Source organism: Gopherus evgoodei, chromosome 9 (genome assembly GCF_007399415.2).
Source record: "Gopherus evgoodei ecotype Sinaloan lineage chromosome 9, rGopEvg1_v1.p, whole genome shotgun sequence".
In the NCBI taxonomy this organism is placed as follows: domain Eukaryota; kingdom Metazoa; phylum Chordata; order Testudines; family Testudinidae; genus Gopherus; species Gopherus evgoodei.
Genome location: NC_044330.1, coordinates 79,687,289 through 79,707,900, shown reverse-complemented (window position 1 = coordinate 79,707,900; position 20,612 = coordinate 79,687,289). Strand labels below are relative to the sequence as shown.

Here is a 20,612-nt window from a genome sequence, read left to right as displayed (position 1 = left end):
CTTGACTAATATAAATATGTCAGTCCGCTGAAGTCAATGAAGCATGGGTGATGTACACTAGCCGAGGAGCTGGGGCCATTTTCTTTAATGGGAGTTGAGATAGCACTAGGAATATAGGACAGAGCCTGTAATCTTATGGCTGCTTTCCCTCATACCATTCTAAGCATCTCACGGTAAAACAGTGCAGCCAAAATTCTATTTAAAATTGCACTTATGTTAAAAAAATACAAATATTAAGACACTCCTTTGATGCCGCACCAATGGCTTTCCCAAACAAAAGAGTTTGGTGCAAAATTTGAAAAGAAACTTGTTCTGTAACTCAGCAAAGACCTGGAAGTTGCACACTGCACAAACCTGGACCCAGAAAAAATACATAGCCATCACTCTTCTGTCTGAGGAAACCGTAAGGTGAGAATTCAACCTCCCTCAGAGGGCAAGAGGATGTCTGATACCAAAAACTCAGTAAAAAGACATGAAACTCACTATTATGGTAGTAAATTCTGTGATAAAACCCTAATAAATTATAATGTAGCTATAAAGTAATAGTAATTTCATTTTGTTTAGCTTGGCTTTTTACTATATTTATTTAAGGACCTTTTTCTAGATACACTACAGTGCAGATTATGATGAACCATTATAGGAGTTCAATAATAAGCATATATATTTGCTAAAGAAATAACGCCACATAAATATAGCTGCAGCAAAATGTACATGTGTGCAAGCACCTAACCCCCAAACTGATACTGGAAAACTGTTAATAAAAGAGGCTAAATATATCTGGAACCATCAAAAATGCATCATAAATGGCATTATTGCAAGGCCTAATCCAACTCCCCTTGGTGTCAATGAAATAACATTGGCGGTGTTTGGAGGTAACAAATACGATATCTGATATAAGATCAGATTCTGAGGAGGACAGAAGGAAAGGAGATTTCCTCTTGTTAAAGTATAGAGTGCTTTGCTTTTATTTAAAAAAAAATTCAATTAATTGTACAAAGTACATAGGTGATGGGCCAAATTATTCCTTGGTGTAACTCCATTTATTTCAGTAGTAAAATGAATTAGTCCCCTTGTGTGTTTTTTGGTTTCAGCCATCTTTCCACATGTGCAATATTACTGGGTCTTCTAATCAGTCCAGGCCTGATTAATTTCCCATGCATTTTCCTGCATATCTTATAACATTAAGTTTGTATACATACAGAAACTTCTGGTGTTCGTGAAAATGTACCTACAGATGTAAAATCAAAATCATGTCCTTGGACATCTTACTAAAAATAAAAATAGGGAGCCTAATATTTTTACTTTTTAAATATAAAATTAATTCTGGTCCAGATGTTGTAGAAACAATTTTTAAGCCATTAAACACAGAATCCAGTTATTGAAGATAATCAGTAATGAAAGAATTAATATGAAGGAAGTGGGAAGATATGTGGGTATGACTATGATAAGAGTACTTAGGACTGATATAGCACTTTACAAATGTTATCTAATTGAAACAACCAAGTGAGGTAAGTTTCCCTTTTTTGTACACAGAGAAACTGAGGCAGTGAGGTTTGTGATTTGCCGAAGGCTGCATAATAAATGGCAGAGAATGAATTAGAACTAAGCAGTCTTAGCTCCTAGGCTTGAACACCATGCTACCACCAGGGTTTATCACATTTTTTCATAGTGTGAATGACGGTGTCTTGTGAACTACCACTGCTCCCATTCAGACGTCACCTCACCTCAATTTTGTGCAAGCCACCTGCCCCTGAACTTGGGAAGACCACTTGCCATCCAATTTATACTGTGCAATATCCCAGTGGCAACAAATAATAAAGTATTTAGCTAATTCTTATTGTCCCACCAGTGGCTTTGCTTCCTGACAGAAGTTTATCTTTCTTTGCATCCTCTTACACAGCAACAGATACTAGGGATCCTTCTTTCCAGCTCCTTTTATAGGCATCTAAGCTGTTCTTTCAGTGAAGTACATGGATAAGTGAAGTGGGCCACTTCTAGCCTGTAAAAGTAGCTAGAAAAAAGGAGCACCATGTAACCAACCAGATCTCTGCAGACCACCAGTGCTCCGCAGACAACAGTTTGATAAATGCTGTTCTGGAGCATGATGCTTGCCTTTGATTATGCTGGATGGATCAGGACATTGGCAGAAGAACATTTTTCAAGTTAGGGAGCATATCCAAAATACATCATTTTAATGGGTGCTTGTTTATAAGAATCCATTAACTTTGAAGGACTAAGCCTCCCCACGGTTTTCCACATAATTGATTTTGAAATTACTAATAGGATACAAAGCCATTCATCTCTAGGTTCACAGTCTACTTATTTTCATCAGATACCTGTTTTAAGGACCTGCATGGAAAATAATTTGGAGTTCTCAATCCAATTCTTGATGGACAGCTGTCCATATCATTGGCACCCATGCGGGCAGTGTCAAAAGATAAGCCAAAGACTGAATAAGAAAGAATAATGAACTACAGGCCTACTTCAAGAGATGATCCCATAGACCAGATCTGAGATATATTTGCAGTGCTGGGTGCAAGAAGCTTGCCTGTTCTATAGATAATTAAAGGATGTCATTCTGTAACATTGTCAGTCTTGTTTCTTGCACAGCACCACATTAACTTGAGTTTCTATTAAAACAGAGCTAAGATAATGTTTAAAAAATGAATATATCAGCATGATTCTTTGCCTCTACACACACTTTTTTTATAGGAGGAGGCACATATTTTAAGGGGAATTTTATGGAGTAACATACAATATATAGTATTGTTAAGACAAACACACTTCTAACATTTATTAACTATCATGAACAAAATGTTACTTCCACAGTTTATTGCATATGAAGTCCAAAACAGGATTCACAGAAGTCTTCCTCAACTGAATCCAAGATCAATGCTTGCATGGACTGTTCATAATGATGCCTAAGACTCGTGCACATTGTATTGATAATAATAAAATGAGATTATTTTTTCTGTATGCAAATCCTACATGCTTTAAACACATAATACTGTCAACAAACTATGTAAACTTAACAAACATGTAGATAACTGAAAATAGGCTTAATAAATTATGCAAAGTACAGAGTTTTGTCCCTGTAGTCACATACTCACTTGCAGAATCATCACCTATTCAACCCTCCAAAGTTATTTTGCTAGTGTACAACTCTTCATCTTACCCATTTTACCAGTGAAAACTACAGACTAAGGAATTTCTTTCATTTTTCTGCTAACTAATGCCAGAGCATTTGTAACAGAGGAAGTTACTTTTTTTACATGAACAGTGGATATCTACTATAAAATGACTGCCTTTCAGGAAATGAAAGATTATACATTGTGGGATATTAGTTATAGCTCTGCAGTGACCTGGGATGAGTTCTTTAGTGAAAGAACAGAAAACTGTTGGCTGAATGCCTTCCTAGGAGTTTTATAAGAGAATGATGCTACAGTAGATGCAAAGAGATATACACATCTTGAACCACTAGCCAGAGGTTGGTCCCAAAACTGAAGAAATGGTAAATAATCTAGACAATAGGCACAGCAAGAAAACTCAGCTGTGATAAAGCTGTATGTGAAAGATAGCACACTGACCACATATGTGAAAGATAGCACACTGACCACACAGCTGATGACGGCTTCAGAAATCAAGTCAGATTCACCCTTGATGTAACTTCATTGACTTCCGTGAAGTTATACCAGGGGTTAATTGGGCCCATTGTGACTACAAGAAACAAACAAAAAATATCAAAGCTAGTAAATTACAAATCCCAAGACCACTTGATGTTTGGATGGTTTAAGTTTCACTCTTAGAAGCTGTTTCTGAACTCAGGGATGAGTGGCCCCCACTAATGAGAGCTTCCATATTTTTTTCACTTGTCAGTGAAGCATATATTTCTTATATTCCCCCATAATGACAACGTTGCTGCCATCAAGTTCAATTTGAATGAAAAGTCCCTGATTGCGAGACAAAACAAATGCAGAAATGAATTGGTAAATTTATCCTGGGTGCTACCGGATCTTTTTTGCAGTGTTGTTGTAGCTGTGTTGGTCCTATGATATTAGAGAGATAAGATGGGTGAGGTAATGTATTTTATTGGACCAATTTATCTTGGTGAAAGAGACAAGCTTCCAAGTTTACAGAGAGCTTTTCATCAGGCCTGGGAAATGTACTCAGTGTCACATCTAAATGTAAGGTGGAACTGATCGTTTTGTTCCACACATTGGAACCATCAGTAGTAGTAATACCTATTGTAGGAGACCATTCAAGGTGAAATGGCCAGTTGATACTTCTTCAGTCAAAGTGGGGAAAAGGGTGATTAGTGAGTTACAGATTGTTGTAATGAGCCATAAATCCAGTGTCTTTATCAAGTCCATGGTTTTTAGTGGCTATCAAAGTTATGAATTCAAGTTCCCAAGCTCATCTTTTGAAAGTTATTCAGGTTTCCTTTGAGAATGAGGACTTGAGAGGTCAATTAAAGAGTGATCACTCTTGTCATGGTATAATTCCCCACTCTGAACCTTAGCGTCCAAAAGATGGGGTACCAGCATGAATTCCTCTAAGCTCAATTACCAGCTTAGTACTTGTAGCGCTGCCACCAACCAGGAATTCTAGTGCCGGGTACATTCCGGTCCCCCCCAAAAAACCTTGCCTGGGGACCCCCAAGAACCAGACCCTCTGGATCTTAACACAAGCAAAGTAAACCCTTTCCCTCACCGTTGCCTCTCCCAGGCTTCCCCTCCCTGGGTTACCCTGGAAGATCACTATGATTCAAACTCCTTGAATCTTAAAACAGAAAGGAAAATGCACCTTCCCCCCTCCTTCTCTCTTCCCCTCCTAGATTCTCCCTGAGAGAGACAGTAATCCTAACACAGAGAGAAATTAGCCTCTCTCTCCCCCTTCCCTCCTTTCTCCCCACCAATTTCCTGGTGAATCCAGACCCAGTCCCCTGAAGTCTCACCAGAATAAAAAAAACAATCAGGTTCTTAAACAAGAAAAGCTTTTAATTAAAGAAAGAAAAAACAGTAAAAATTATCTTTGTAAATTTAAAATGGAATAGGTACAGGGTCTTTCAGCTATAGACACTGGGAATACCCTCCCAGCCTAAGTATTCAAGTACAAATTAAAATCCTTTCAGCAAAATATAAATTTGAACTCCTTTCAACAAAATACACATTTGCAAATAAAGAAAACAACCATAAGCCTAACTCACTTTATCTACCTAGTACTCACTATTCTGAACTTATAAGAGCCTGTATTGGAGAGATTGGAGAGAAACCTGGTTGCATGTCTGATCCATCTGAGCCCCCAGAGTGAACAACCACCAAAAACAGCACACACCCAAACTTCCCTCCCTCAAGATTGGAAAGTATCCTGTCCTCTGATTGGTCCTCTGGTCAGGTGACAGCCAGGCTCACTTCTTGTTAACCCTTTCCAGGCAAAAGAGATATGAAGGACTTTTGTTCTATTAACTCTTACTTATCTGTTTATGACAACTCTGAAAAGTTTTCATCCATAGATGATAAGGGATGTTTTTGTCTTTTATCATTTTTAATTGAACTCACACAGAAAAATGTGTATGTAACTCTATAACATTCTGAAGAACCCAAGAGCAAGTAAGTCTGAGGAGGACTTTTCAACCTCATCATGTACATTTATCAACAAAGGGCAATAAATTCATTATAGACAAACTATTTTAAAAGAAAACTACATTTTTCTCCTTTGTTTGTTTTACAGTGCCTTCAAAGCATGCCACCCAAAAATTAAGAGCTTTTACTTTGCAACTGACTGTCTTGAAGAAATGAATAGGTAAGTTACTTCTATTCTTCATAGGACTACCCTAATAATTTTACTGAGATATGTGGAATAGCACAATGTAAGGAAAATATTATATCAGCTCTTCTAGGAACACACATGTCACTGAGGGAACATCACAATGCACAGATTCACAGTGCTTTCAATATATGCTCCTTGCTTTGCTACTGATTTATGTGACTTCGTGCCTTTGCCTATAGTGTTATAATGTATGCCTAATTCTTCAGTTTATTCTGTATGTGGTGATTGAAACAATACACATGAAATGGTCTTTGCAATGCCACAGGGCCTGATCCTGTAAATATGAATATTAATAACTCTGCTCCGATGAGGTAATCTCATTTAAGTTCATAAACCTTCTCACTTGAGTAAAGTTTCTTCTGTGCATACATTTTGCAGGATTAGGCCTACAAATACTAAAGACGACATTTGAAGGCCAAATGCTTCCAGTGCCCAAGAGCTGTATATCTTAAACCAAAACTGCACACTTAGTAACCATACCACTCCATAACTGTGCTGCTATTATCACAATTATAGAAAGGGGCTGGGATTTTCATATTTGAAAATTTCACCTACAGTGTTTAATGTTTTACCTGAGTTTTAAAATGTATAGGTCTGTATCTGAACTCAGCTGTCAGTTTCATGCATACAACCTGGGGCTACAAATGTGTACCTAAAAACAGAATTTGCTCTGTGCTCTAAAAGCCACACATTTCAGATCTCTTGTCAGCAAATGTGATTGCTTCCCCCAGCAAATTCTATTTTATAACTGTTTTAATGTCACTTTTGTCCTCCCTAATCTTTACAGCTGACACTTAACAATTTAGAACAACATATTTTGATCCAAACTCTCAAAGGTGAGTTTGCCTTATGTGTGTGCAGACCTTGGTGTACACATCCCTGGTGTATGCACAGCAGCTGGGGGTTGTTATTGCAAAATTCTGGTGTGTGTGTGTGTGTGTGTGTGTGTGTGTGTGTGTGTGTGTGTGTGTGTGTGTGTGTGTGTGTGTGTGTGTGTGTGTGAGAGAGAGAGATCCCTGCTTGTTTGCATACAATAAGGATTCATGTGCCCAGATTGGATGTGAGCACTTTGACATGCACATCTTTGAAAACTAGGGACATGTATATTACAGATACTGACTCTTCCATTGAAGTCTATAGACCAGGACTGGGCCAATAATGTATTATACTTTATCTTCCTGCAAACTATGGATACAATGTGCCCCAGGTTCTTCTTTGAGTGGCCTCTGCATAGTCCCACTCATGGGAATGTGCCACCTGATGCAAACTAGATGGTAGAACCTTCTCTATCTTATCCCGTAAATGAAATGGTAATGGGATATTACAGCCTGGTACAGTTTATCAGCTTTCTTAGAAATGGGTGGACAAGAAGCTGAATTGGCCCAGCTAGTTTTTGCAGGCTGTTTTTGTTTGTTTGTTTGTTTAATTCAAAATTGAGATAGAAACTATTTTTGAGGGAGTTCCCAAAATATTAAACATGAGATGAGAAGCTTCCTCCATAGCCTCAAAAGGTAACTTTATTGTTGAAACCACACTAGCTCACACAATTGGAGAGCATCTTCCGAAGGAGAAAACAGAGGATATGCCCCCATTTTCATTTGGTAACAAATCAGATTCCATCTCAATCTTAAACTCCTGATGTTCCATATGCTCAACTATTTCCTCATCTTCCTCTGACAAACATCACCTATTACAGTAGCAGCAAACTAACAGATCTGGGGCTATAGAATCCAGAGGCACTGATATGGTCTCATTCTTAGCAGCAGGAGCCTCTCTTTTTCAGTCATGTTGGGGAGATCCCATAGATGTCCTAGTTGGAGGCCAGTATGGCCATGGAGTTCAAGGCTGCCATTCTTGCCCAAACCACCCATATGGAAATATGCCCATGGGATAAAGAAATCCAAATGGTCCATAAACCCTGACCTAGGTAGTTGAAACCTAGGCTGTCTAGGTTGAGCAGATCTGTCCTAATCCTCTTCTGTTTGCAGATCCAATCTTGGATAGGTAACAGAGCTTTTTAGAAGATAACATTGGAACCAGAAGATGGGTAGGTCTGAATTGACAGAAAGATTTGCCTGGTGATCTCATAGGAGCGTTAGCTGGAGACCATGACAACTCTGGAGTAATGCTCAGAATGTCCTCCAACCTGCACCTCTAATGAGGAGTAGAAGATTGAGAAATAACCACTGCTGGAACCTCTCTCTTCTTTCCAGAAAAGATATGACACTCTAATCCAGAGGCTGATTTAACTGCCTGTGATGGACCACTCAGTCTTTCTCAGATCTGATAGTGGTGCCAAAGCTAATAAAACAGCTGGTATCAGCCTGATAATTTAGATGTTTTCAGATCTGGGGAAATTCTTGTATCTGCAGGTTCAGGTCCAAGGATGGGGGAGCTTCGTGGACCCAATCTTGATGTCTGTCATGGAAAGGAGGAAGATGAATCCAAGTCAAATGGATTTGATGAATTGCCTGTCTGAGATCAGGCCCTGCTAACAGTGGCTCTTTTAGCAGCAGCCTTCTTCTTCAGAACCACAACTGACTGATCCAAAGGCTTAGTCTTATGCTTGCTCAACACCTTTGAAGAAAGTGCTCCAAGCACTTTAGAACCATTGAACAGATCTGAAGTTCTGGCCTCTGAGCATGTGAACATACATGGAGGCAAATCCAGTGCCAATTCAACATTCTTTCTAGGCACTTTAATTTTTTCAGGTGCTGAAGATAGAACCAACATAGGTCTCTTCCCTTTATACTCCAACTTCTCAGATCTGGAAAAGTTTAGCTGATGGGGTTCTTGAAGTAAGAGTGCCTGAAGTCTATTGAGTTTCTCCTAGCATACTCTAGACATAAATGTAGAGTATATGGTACATCTAGATGGATAAAGTCCCTCGCCGACACATGCTAGGTACCTTACATGGTCATGGGGAAACTGACAGACAGGAAGCACATCTTTTGAAACCTGCTTACTACTTCTTCAGATCCTCTTCTGAAAGGTACTGAGAGAAAACCTATACTAACTTTATCAGTAAACGGCTAACTCTAAGAACAACCAAAAACTGCCCAGAAGAACTAGTTATTATTATGGTAATAAGAGAGAAGCTCCATGTCCATTGGATCCAGAGAGGTTCACTTCCGTAGTGTACTGTGCTGCAGTTGAAAGGAACTGAGGCAGTAGAGGGCTCTGCGCCTTCTTTTATAGCCTCACCCTCAGAATGTTCATGAAGGGTAGGAGGTGGCGTACAGGCGCTCTGATAGGCACTGCTTGAGAAGGCTGTACCGTCTATGTTACAGCGATTGGTGCATTCCCGTATGTATGAATATGCAGAGGCTCATCTCAAAGAACTCCAATTGCAAGTTAGTAACCGTCATTTTTATTGTGTGTATGTATGTGCATAATATATAATATGAACACACTTGGGTAGTCGAAGCTTCTCACTTTTTTTTTTAATAAGAGTTAATTGAAATGAAACACATTGCATACTGTATGAAATTTGTTTTAATTATTTTGGTATTCATTATTACAGAATATATGGAAAGACATTTTAAAAAGGCAGTGAGCAAGACATTTAAAATAATGCAATAATATGTGAAAACCTCGAGTCAGGGATACAGACAGATGAATGTATACTATATATATTGATATATTATGTTATAATTCAGCAACATTTTTTTACACTAATTATACAGCATAAGACTTGCACATTGGTAATAAGAGAGGCGAGTCCCAGCCTGGTTCCTGTCTCCCACGCAAATTTAGACACTTCCATGCCAAAACTGTCTCTCAGTTCCAAAGTTAAACAAACACATGAAATAAATATAAAAATATCATCCCACTTAGATAATAGTCTGCAATGTGCAAGTACTAACAGCAGAGCTCTTCTACATAGGCCTGCCTGATGTTCTACTCTCACTGCAAATGTTCAGAGTATAGTGACAGCTTCTGCCATTGTACTTCTATTGTAATGGTCCCATTCTTATAAGTAGCGTCTGAAAAATCTCCTTTTGTTAATGAATTTTTAACAAAGTCATCCAAATGAAATTGTGTGTGTTTGATTATAATTGTCTATAGAAAGCTCCAGCTAAAAGACCAAATGGCACTTTTTGTGCCGGAGATTAAAAGAATGTAAGTTAAAAGTATTAATCAGGTCTGCTGTTTTGTATATTTGTGATTGTATCCATATGTTAATACCTATCTGCACATTGATCTTGAAATGTGGGTTGTCCTGTATGGGCTTTAATATTACAATTGATAGATTGAAGCTAGTGAGTGCTGTAAGTTGTTGTAGTATGTCCAGGTTATATTAAATACATGTCTTTTGTCTTGGGAGTTTTGAAAGGTGTTCCACCTAGTTTTCTGTGTTGAGTACTGATGGTACATATTCACTTTCACTATAACTGTGTTACAGTGTATGTAGAATGCTAGAGAAGTAGCATTCCTCTGACATATCATTTGTATTTTATCTGAGAGAGAGAACTTCTTTTTTGGCCTAACAATGTGTTCATTATGGGCCTAATCCAATCCTATTGAACTCAAGGCAGTGGTGGAGGAGCACTTTGAATAGTGGAAGTGCTGAAAGCCAGCCCCCTTACCCTGTTCCCTTCCCCCACCCCCACCCTGGAGCCATTAGCTGGGATCAGGGGGCCAGCAACTGAGACCTGGGGTCTTGCGGGCTGGGACTTGGGCACTGGGGGGCCAGCAGGCCAGGAGAAAGCTAAAACCTGAGAGTGTTGGAGCACCCCTCTGCACCCTAGTTCCTGCACTTATGACTCCAGGACAGTCTTTCCATTAGCTGCAGTGGGCTTGGATCAGGACCTCTATTGTTTCTCTGAATGTTTCAATTTTCTTTTGTTTTCTTATTGTGCTCTTCTTTGTACATACATTTGAGGCATAAAAGTACCTGCTAACATACAGTATGGGAAGAGTAGGGTGTTTGGGAATCTCTTGCATATACAATAGTCATAATTTAAAAGTCATCATTTTGTCAACAGTTATACAATAGGATGTGAGGTACCATAATTATTTCTCCGTACAGAAAATAATAGTTGTCTGATATAATACTATATATGGTAACAATAGGTAAAAACTGATCTTTTAATAGAGACCACTGTAGCTCACTCTAGGTGGGATGGTGGTACCATGATTACTTTTACTTTATCTTGCTACACAAATTTACAGCACAGTTCATTATCAGTACATCACACACTTGTATGGTTTCTTAAAACTCTACTAGATAATGAAGCAGGTCTCTAGCTCTTTAAGAATGAGTTCCACTAATATAAAATACACACTGGCCAGTATAACAGTTCCCAATTGTCTCACTTCCAGGAGATTTCTTAAAATGCACCTCTACTGTTAGTGTTAAAATGTGCTTGTCACTTCATCTGAGAATGCTTTAAAAAAAAAAAAAACCCACCTCCCCTCCACACTCTTTGTAGATAATTCTGCCTATAAATCCCATTGTAGAAGGAGGCGTATTTATTTTCCCTTGCTTTTTTAATACTAAATTTATATTAAAATAGCAGCTTTGTTTTATAAAAGGTCATTTGTGCATGTGGCTTATTCCCACCCTGAAGTTACAGTCTGCAGTCTGTTGATGACATTATTACCATAGCCCCAATTGTGAAGTCAGAAAAAGAATTGTGATTTCAGGTAGAAGGTAAGCAGCTACATAAATAGATAAACTAATAAGGAATAAGGGTGGTGTTTCTTATGCAGATACTCTTATTAATAAAGGAAAAGGCAACAGAACTTCAAACATATACATTATATTAACAGAATTCTCTCTAAATTGAATATGACTTAAAGTTTCCCATTAGGCTTTAAAAAGTCTCTAAACAGCTGCACTGTATAAGTTATTAAAATGTCAAGCCTTTCTGTTATTCTAAGATCTTTCCTATCTTCCTAATTCCCAGTATAATTCCAAATTTTGTGGATAGACCAGATGTTTTGTTTTCTTGTTTTGCTGCTGTTTTTGTTGGTATTAACACTAAAATTCCAGTCTCACATTCACAATCACGCTTAAAATAGTAATGCTCAAGGAATCTCTGCAGGCCATGGTTGAAATTTTATGTCAAAACTTCAATTCACTGTTACTGCTTTTGTAGTTGAAATTTCAGACTCGGCTCCTTTGATAGAAGCAATGGGAACAATTTTGGGGAGGAAAATGATAGTACTCTGCTCAAACTCTATCCACGTTCTCAGAATAATGGAAAATTTCAGCTGCAGTTAAGAACAGTGAAATAGTTAAGAATGTTGACATATAACTCATCTAACACTTAATTGCCTTCAGAGTTGATGCACCCCATCTTAGAGTTACTGGATCACATGCTAGCCCCAGCTCTGTCCCCATTATGCCAGTTTGAGAATTCCAGCTATGGACAAAAACTGGCTTAGGTGACTCTATGCCCCCACCTCACTCTTCACCACAGACTTAGAGGGTGTTCTTGAGAGAGCTTGGGGCTGATTAAGGACAAGTACCTATCCCCTCGGCTCTATTCCTTCACCATCGACAAAGGGATTCCGTGAAATATGAGGAAGCATTATCTTATAGAGGTGTCACTACCCACTCCTCCTATACCTGTAGGATTCCACTGAGTTTTCCATGGAGACAGAGGGAACAATCTGACCATATCATTAGAGATTCTCTTATCCAAAACATAAGAACACATCCACTTTAGTCAATGGCATTTAGTTAATTTTACTTCAGTTTCTCACTCCAGATTCCGCATTTATTCACTTGAAAAACAATGAATTTATTTTTTTTACACATGGCAATTATTCAGTTACTCTTTAATACTGTGTTCTAATTTCCTGAAAGAGTTAAGTACTGATTGGTAATGATTGACTTGTTTGCAGCACATACAGTTGTTCTGTTGCTGATTAACTGTTCCTGCTGTGTTGCTTGTTGCAGACAGACTTTGCTTTGCAAAATTAATGTGCACATGCAGTTTTGTCAGGTCTACATGAGTACTCTTGTGTTCTTAAAAATGAATTAATAAAATTAATTAATTCATCTCTCACTTGGCTTGGTTACTTGGTGGCTTGTAAATTGATAAAAGCCTTGTGACACAGTAATGTTCGAAGGTGCAATCCAGATCAGTGAGGATATTTTGTCACCACTAGCCCTGCAGCCCTGGATGCCTCACAATGCTTTGCTGTTGTAGCTCCCAGTCATGGCTGCTCAGAACTAGCTTACAAGTGTCTGTGTGCTTAGACAGCCCTGGTTCAGCAGCTCTGACCCAAGCAGCCTGTCTACAGCCCCTCTCTGGCTTCCACGTACTCTGTAATGTCCAGCCCTTTCCTGAACAGTTCAAAGACATATGGTCCATTTGTTCCTCTAGAGACACAAACTTATTAACTTAACTTTCATTTAAAAACAGCATTGACTTGGTTTGTAGTAAATATAAAACAAATTTATTAACAATAGAACATAAGTTAAGTCAGAGGTTCTCAAACTGTGGTCCGTGAGCTCCATTCAGGTGGTCCACGGATAGTTCCCTCTAAGGTGCATGCCTGGGTGGCCACACTGAAGAGAATGAAGGGCTACCTGCCTAATTAATGGAGCCGCGTAGGCGTGGCTCCACTAATTAGATGCCTGGACCCCGGAGAAGATGCACATGTAAGGTGAGGTGGTGGCCTTGGGAGGAATGGAGGTAGGTGGGAGGGGGCAACTGGGGGAGAAGAGGAGGTGCCGGGCATTTGGGACATGCAGGGCTGTGGTGGCTAGAAAAAGAGGCGACTTTCCTCAGCTCCAGTCTGCAGCTGCCGGGGAGAAACAGCCCTCCTTCTCAGCCCCAGCTTGGTGTCTGCTGCAGTGGGGGAGGGAGGGCACATTCATCACATTAGAAAGGTAACACTACTGATATTAAAATATGAGTTGTGCACTTTTATTTGTAGAACAAAAAATGTTAATTATGATTATGGTTTTATTAATATGGTGCTTTTATCCAAAATGCTTTATAATAGTTAGCTAACAATGCAAACAACATTTGGAAAGAACATTAAGTGGTCCATTGAGACCTTCAGCAATTTTCAAGAGGTCTGCAGAAAAAAAAGTTTGAGAACCATTGCATTAAGTGATGCCAAGTAAAAGAGTTACAAGCAAATAAAAGTGAAAATGCGCATCTAAAACCTAATACAGCAAGATAAAGGCTTTGTTCAAGATGATTTCTCACCTATATTCAGTTTCCAGAAACTTCAGTCCCCCTCTGGCTAAAGAACCCGTCTTTCTCAGCTTGCAAGATCTCTGTTCCCTTGAGTCTGTCTAATGATAGATGACTTCTGTCTTTGCTTGTATCTTCCAAAGTTCAATGACCACATGCTATTCTTCCCTTCCTGTGGGATTCCCATCCTACTGTATGTAAATTGGGTTTTGATTCCCCCATGTTTAATATACATAGGAGACAGGTAAGTAACTATCTCTATCCTGTCTGAAAGTGAACTTTCTTCTCCGAGTTTGGTCAAAGACTTTAAGTCATAATATGATGAACTATTCATATTTCCTCATATAGTGTTAATACATAATATCATTGTGAACTGTAATCATGTGTCATTAGCTTTCAGATATCTCATTCTATATACTTTTATGATGCAATAATGTTGTATACAATAAATTGATTAGTTATCACTTGAGATTGAGACCCTCTGTCTTCATAGACCAGTAAACCTTTAAAATTGATTCTTTTGAAGGTTACCCCTCACAATAAAGTTTATTCAAGCTGTGAGGAAGATGACATGGAATCTGTGGTGAAGGAAGCTCCATGCTCTTTCTTCTCCCACTTTTTGATTGCTGAAATGCAAATTGTTCTATTTCTACCATCTTCACCCACTGGTATCTTGATGGTCCTGTTTACATGTAAATTGAGGGAATACACATTCCTTTGTTTAAGATAAACATGTTTATCAACTCCCCCTAACATACCTGGTTTACTCACACTTGAGTCATAATGCCAGCTCATATTCATAACTCTTAATACACCTTGTGTGATGTATGTGTGATGGGTTCCCCTTGGGGTGCCACTTGGGACTGGGGTACTACTGAGCACCCCCTGGACCACTAGACTACAGAGAACTGTACAGCATAAGCTCATGAAATTAACCCCCTCCCTCAATGTGGAGAGGAAATATACAACAGCTTTCTGCCCCGAGTTATGGCATCCACACACACTGGTTTTAGACAAATCACTGAGCAGCATGAAAGGTTTCACTTGCAAAAAGCCTGTTATCGGGTATCTTCTTTTTAACTCAAAATTTAGTGTATTTATTTAGATGTGCTGTTTTAGTAACCTGAACATTATGTAGTTCCTGCAGATATTTATTAGTGCTCAATTTAGCCCTACTATATTGGAACTGAGATTCTCTTAGGTTGCTAAATGAGCTATTTTCTATGATATTTCATTAGATTCAGGATGTATCCCTGTGACTGGGATCCCAGGGAGCCACGCTGATGTCACTCAATTAGGATGAACTGCAAAGAATGGGGCAGACCATCCCCAAAGCTGGTGGATATTCCAATACTTAGATTTACCAAGCCAGCACAAAACAGCTTCTATAATACCTCACTGGTTACCCAGAAGCCAACAACACAGTTCCTTCAAAGCAACCCAGCCTCTGGCCAAACCAGACACCTAGGTCAAATATGATGAGGATTACTGAAAATCTTATTAATCATATAAGAAAGTTCTACTCATCCCAAAGGATTGGACACATTACCTCCCAGATTAATGAATATTCCAGATCTTACCCAAATACATTCTTACAGCCAATTCTTACTAATTAAACTAAAATTTATTTTAAAAGAAAAGAGAAAGATCATTATACATACAGACAAGAGTGTAATTCTGAGATCAAATTCATAGTAGAGATGGTGAGCTTTGTAGTGGCAAAGAATTCTTACAGAATTAGTCCATAGGTTATAGTCCAATGTTCATTTTCAGGGTGATCCAGATTAGGACTGGACATCTCAGTCTTAGGACTTAAGCTTCCCATGCATGAAGCATAAGGCAGATCTGAGATAAAAAGGATCAGGACCCAAGACATTTTTATACAGTTCCAGGTGGTCTTTGACAGATAGGAGTCTGAGGTGACCAGTAGGCAATCATGGAGACTTTGAAATAGACCTATTTCCTAAACATCACCGGTAATTAGCTACAAGGATTAACATAAGGCAATTGCCCATTTTCCACCATTCTCGGGGGATTTGCTATATATTTCAATGAGAGATGAATATAGTGATATCACTATGTTTATAGTTCATTTAAATGTTAATATTTCCTTTTGATCTCTGAATTAACAGGATACAGCATAGACAGTTACATTGTTAACCTCTAACAATATATATGTTGTGGCAAATTGCCAGCACTATTATGATGGCTCTTGTGCGCTCTCTTCTTTGGGAGGGGGTTCAGCACACCATTTCTTGCCCCTGAATTGGAATATTAACTGCCCCACTAGTGTCCTAGAGGAGGGGAGTGGAGAGGGAGGGACCTGGGCCCACCCTCTACTCCAGGTCCCAGTCCAGGCGCCCTGAGGATAGTGGTAAACCACTTGAACTGACGGTTCCTTCCCCTAGGCTACTTCCCTCTCCTGCCTTTCAGCTTGTGGGGGCTTCCTGCCCTCCCTCTGTACAAGCCAGGTGCCCCTTTACCTTGGGTCTTGGACTTCTTAGCACACTTCAGCACTTCTCCAAACTGTGCTCTGCTTCCCTTCAAACTGTTCTCTGCTCCAGCACCAATCCTTTCTGCTCCAACTCCCACACTGTTTGATTGAAGCCGGGGGGTTTTATCATGTGACTGACTGCAGGTGCTTTAATTGGCTTCGGGTGCTCTAGTTAATCTATAGCAAACTTTCTTCACCTTACAGGGAATAAGGCTCCCTTCTAATCCTCTCTCTCTTGCTGCCCTCTGGCTGTGCTGTATCACAATGTAAACACACAAAACCACAAATATTATCTACAAACCCTTTCTGGCCATGCATCACATTTTGTATAAGATTTGTTGAAATTATATAACAGTGGTAACAACAATGATTTGCATGGTCATACTCTAATCAGATAATGGCACAATCACATATTAAATCTACTGTGTAAAATGAACTTACTGAGTCAAATTCTGCTCTAAGGTATACAAGTACAAACCAGAATAACTCCTTTGGAGTCAGTGAAATTACTCTGGATTTAATAGATGGCAATAAATGGACAGTATTTGGTGCACTGTTTGAATGATAACATAGTATATGAAAAACTGAGTAAAAACTGTACCAACAAATGGAATCTGGGTTGAAATCCATCTTAAAATGCAACCTATAATTTCTGTCCCATCCTCTGGATATTTCTCCTAACCAACCAATTTCATCTCCATCTTTTGTGGATTGGCTATTGGCTACCTGCCTCTCATCCCAGTCCCAGACACTGGGAAAGTAGAGAGACATTGGCTCTGAGTATTATTAGCATATTGGTAGCACTACAGCCCAAGCCTTCTAGTGACCTGTAGAGGATGGGAGAGTCTAGAGCCGGATGAGCCACTGCCCCAAACTGGATTTCATAATAGTTCTGCCATTGATGCGAGCATTCATCACCCACTAATCAATTTTTATTCAAGCATATTTGTGTTTTCTCCTACACCACTGCTTATTCATGGGAGCTTCCTGTAAAAATCTGTAATACTACAACATTATCTTCCTACATACCCACTTCTTTCTTAGCTGTATTAGACTTAGTGAGTCTGACACTGGAAGGCTACATGATCACACACAATGGAGCAGGTCTAACATTCTATCCAGTAAAAGGGAAGTGCTACATGTATACAGAAGCTAATACTTGGCAGTAAAATGAGGCACAGAGAGTTTAGTTTAGGTCCAAATTAACATACAAGTCAATAGAAAATCTGGGAATAGAACCAAGGATTCCCGAGTCCCAAGACCCTTTCTAGCTGATAGCACTGATTGTACATCTGGTAGTATAAACACATACTAGTATTACAGATACCTTCTATTAAATGGATTTGAAGCAAATATTGGAAAACAAGAGCCTAAATTTAGTTTAATGTTCTCATCTTAGTTACTATAAACACTAATTACCAAATATCTGTAATCAGAAAATATATTATGGTCTATGAGATTTTTTTAATTTAACGATATATCATTGAGTGATTTCATTGGACATAGTGAAAAGAACAGGTTACTATATTGTAGTGATTAAGACCCCAATCCTGAAAACATTTATGCACAAAAATGACTATGCATGTGAGTGGTCCCATTGAGCTCATTGTCACTATTTGCATGAACAAAATTACATGTGTTTAAAGTATCAGGCCCTAACATTGAAGACCTATTCTCTCTAAAGAAAAACAGACTGGCAAATGAGGGGTGAAAGCCATAAGGAAAAGATATCTTTCACAATTCTAGCCTGAAAAATAATCAAGCTGCATATTTGTAGACAACTAAATCATGAAGATTTAAATGTTTATTTTCCTTTGTTGCATTTATTATATTGTTGGTGTGCGCTACCCTTTTCTTGGGTTTTACCCTTTTTATTGCTTTGGGTTTCTTAATTTGAAATGAAAATAAATTCCAAGGCTGAATAGTTCAGAGCCAAGCCTAGGGTACTACTGTGCCATAAATTTTTCAACAGAACTCCCTATGATTTCAAGGCTCACTGAGTTAACAGGAAGCACATTCTGATTACTATATTGTTTTTATTAAATATGCAAATGTTACATGAAACAGAAGGGAAAACTCCTCCACAAAAATGGGTTGTGAAAATGCTGAATTGTAAATTGTTTAAAAAACATGCAAACCTTTATGGCCTTTCCTTCCCCACTCCGTTATATCATCTCTGCTAAATTTTCCCCATTTCCTATTCCCCTCCATATGGATTGGCAACAATCTTCTCTCCACAATAACTTTAAGATATTCTGGTTAATATTTATTTTGTTTCAAATCTGAGTTGAAAGAGGAGGGAAAACAGACTCATAGTACACAAATATTTAATGTTTTGCAACAAGGTCCTGGCCTAGCTTGTAGAGAGGAAAGAAGGATTGTGTGTGGAAGTAGAAGGATGACAAGAAAGGTCCTATCCTGCTTCCATATGAGAGCTGAGCTGCATACAAAACTTGCACTGGTTTAACTAAAATTGTTTTTTTAATTGATTTAATTAAATCACCAAATATCCTGTTACTGAATTAAGCTACAGCAATTTAAATCAGTTTACAAATGGCTTCTGTGTGTCATAATGGGGTTTGCACCAGTTTTATGTGTAGATAAAACTCCCATTGACTTCACATGAAGTGTGATTAGGCAGGGAGAAGGGAAGTGAATAAGTCTGAGTTTTTGAACATTGTTTTATAAACCTTTTTCTTTTTCATGCAAATGTTGGAGTCTTTGCTGCTTCAACTGAAAGCAGTGAGAAGCTGAGGTAGCATCTTTGTTACTGGCAAACAGTTTTAAAGAACTGAATACCGGAAACAGAGCTGAGCAATTATAATAGTCAGAGGAGAGAACTGTGTATATTCAGAATATAGTTACTGAGTAGTAACCATAGAGTTATTTTGGGATCCAGTCATAGTAAACTGCATAGATATTGAGGAATTTACTGAAAATAAAACAAAGTGATTAGATAAATAACACCCTAGAATGAATGAGAGGGCACAAAATTGCATAAATAAGGGGAAAATATAGCTATGTTTCTGTAACTAAACAGTATCTCTGCATTCTGAGTGCCTGAAAGAGTTCCATGTCAGTATAATGAAAAAAAAAACATATAAAAGAATTTTGTGAAAGGGACTATGTCAGGTAGCTAAAACCAAAAATTTAATTTTGGTGCTTTGGTGAAATAAAATAAAATGGGGTAACAGAAATATTTAATCAGGTGAAGGGTGGTGGTGTTTGTTTTTACTTGCACTGAATACTATTGTGTTTTAAATTAAGCATTTCCCCTATTGTGGTAATGAAAATCAGAATGGAACTGGTCAATCTAATCAAAATGAAATGCAAAACAATACAAAATAAATGATGAAATTATTTTTTCATTTTTAAAGTTACTGTATTTAGTTGTCCAAGTTGTTATTTAGGAGTACAGATAAGGATTTTTAAAAATATTTAAAAAATTATCTTAACAAATTCCTTTTAAGGAACAGCTTATGTTTCTGAGAGTCCTGTCCTGTGGAGCAGTGACCATTCTTTCTTGGATGTCTTGAAGTGCACAGAACATTGTGAGTTCTACTAAAACAAATATATAAATATTAATAATAATAATGAGGTCCCAATTGATTTAGTGCTATGTGACTGTTTTCAGATTTTTAAAGCCACAATTTGTTATAAAATTACTTTTAGTGTATTTTCTATGGCACACTTGTGATTTTTGTGCAATATGAAGATGTTTTTCCGCTTTCAAAGCAGTAATTTCCCCTATAGAGATAATGGGCTTAATAATGCCAGCAGGGCAAGGAAAACAGGCTTCTGACTAAAACAACATAACTGTGCCTTCATTTGATAGGGTGACATTTAAAAAAGATTCCCATTTAATGCATAAAATAGATGCACACACAAAGAGACCATGAATTGTTATGGTTCACTTGTCATCTGTTAAGCTGTCCAGGGCTTATTCATCTGTTGCTGGCCTGACAAATTTAAGTAGACATTGCATGAAACAAGATCAACAGACTCATGTCATCTTATCAAATCAGAGAGAATACTTAGTTTTATCCCATGAGTGATTTCTACTTATCAAAATCCAGCAACTGTGACAGACACAATAGCAGAAACGCTGCACACTAAGAGTTGATGTA

At 38.3% G+C, this 20,612-nt stretch overlaps 1 protein-coding gene across 1 annotated transcript in view; it reads left to right on the top strand.

Moving 5' to 3' along the window:
• The window catches only part of LOC115657916 (connector enhancer of kinase suppressor of ras 2-like), a 521,635-nt gene that overhangs the window by 466,794 nt on the left and 34,229 nt on the right, over positions 1-20,612 (top strand). The window contains exon 19 of the mRNA XM_030576266.1: positions 5,731-5,802. Within this exon, the coding sequence (XP_030432126.1) occupies positions 5,731-5,802 (72 nt within the window). The remainder of the gene's footprint in view (positions 1-5,730; positions 5,803-20,612) is intronic.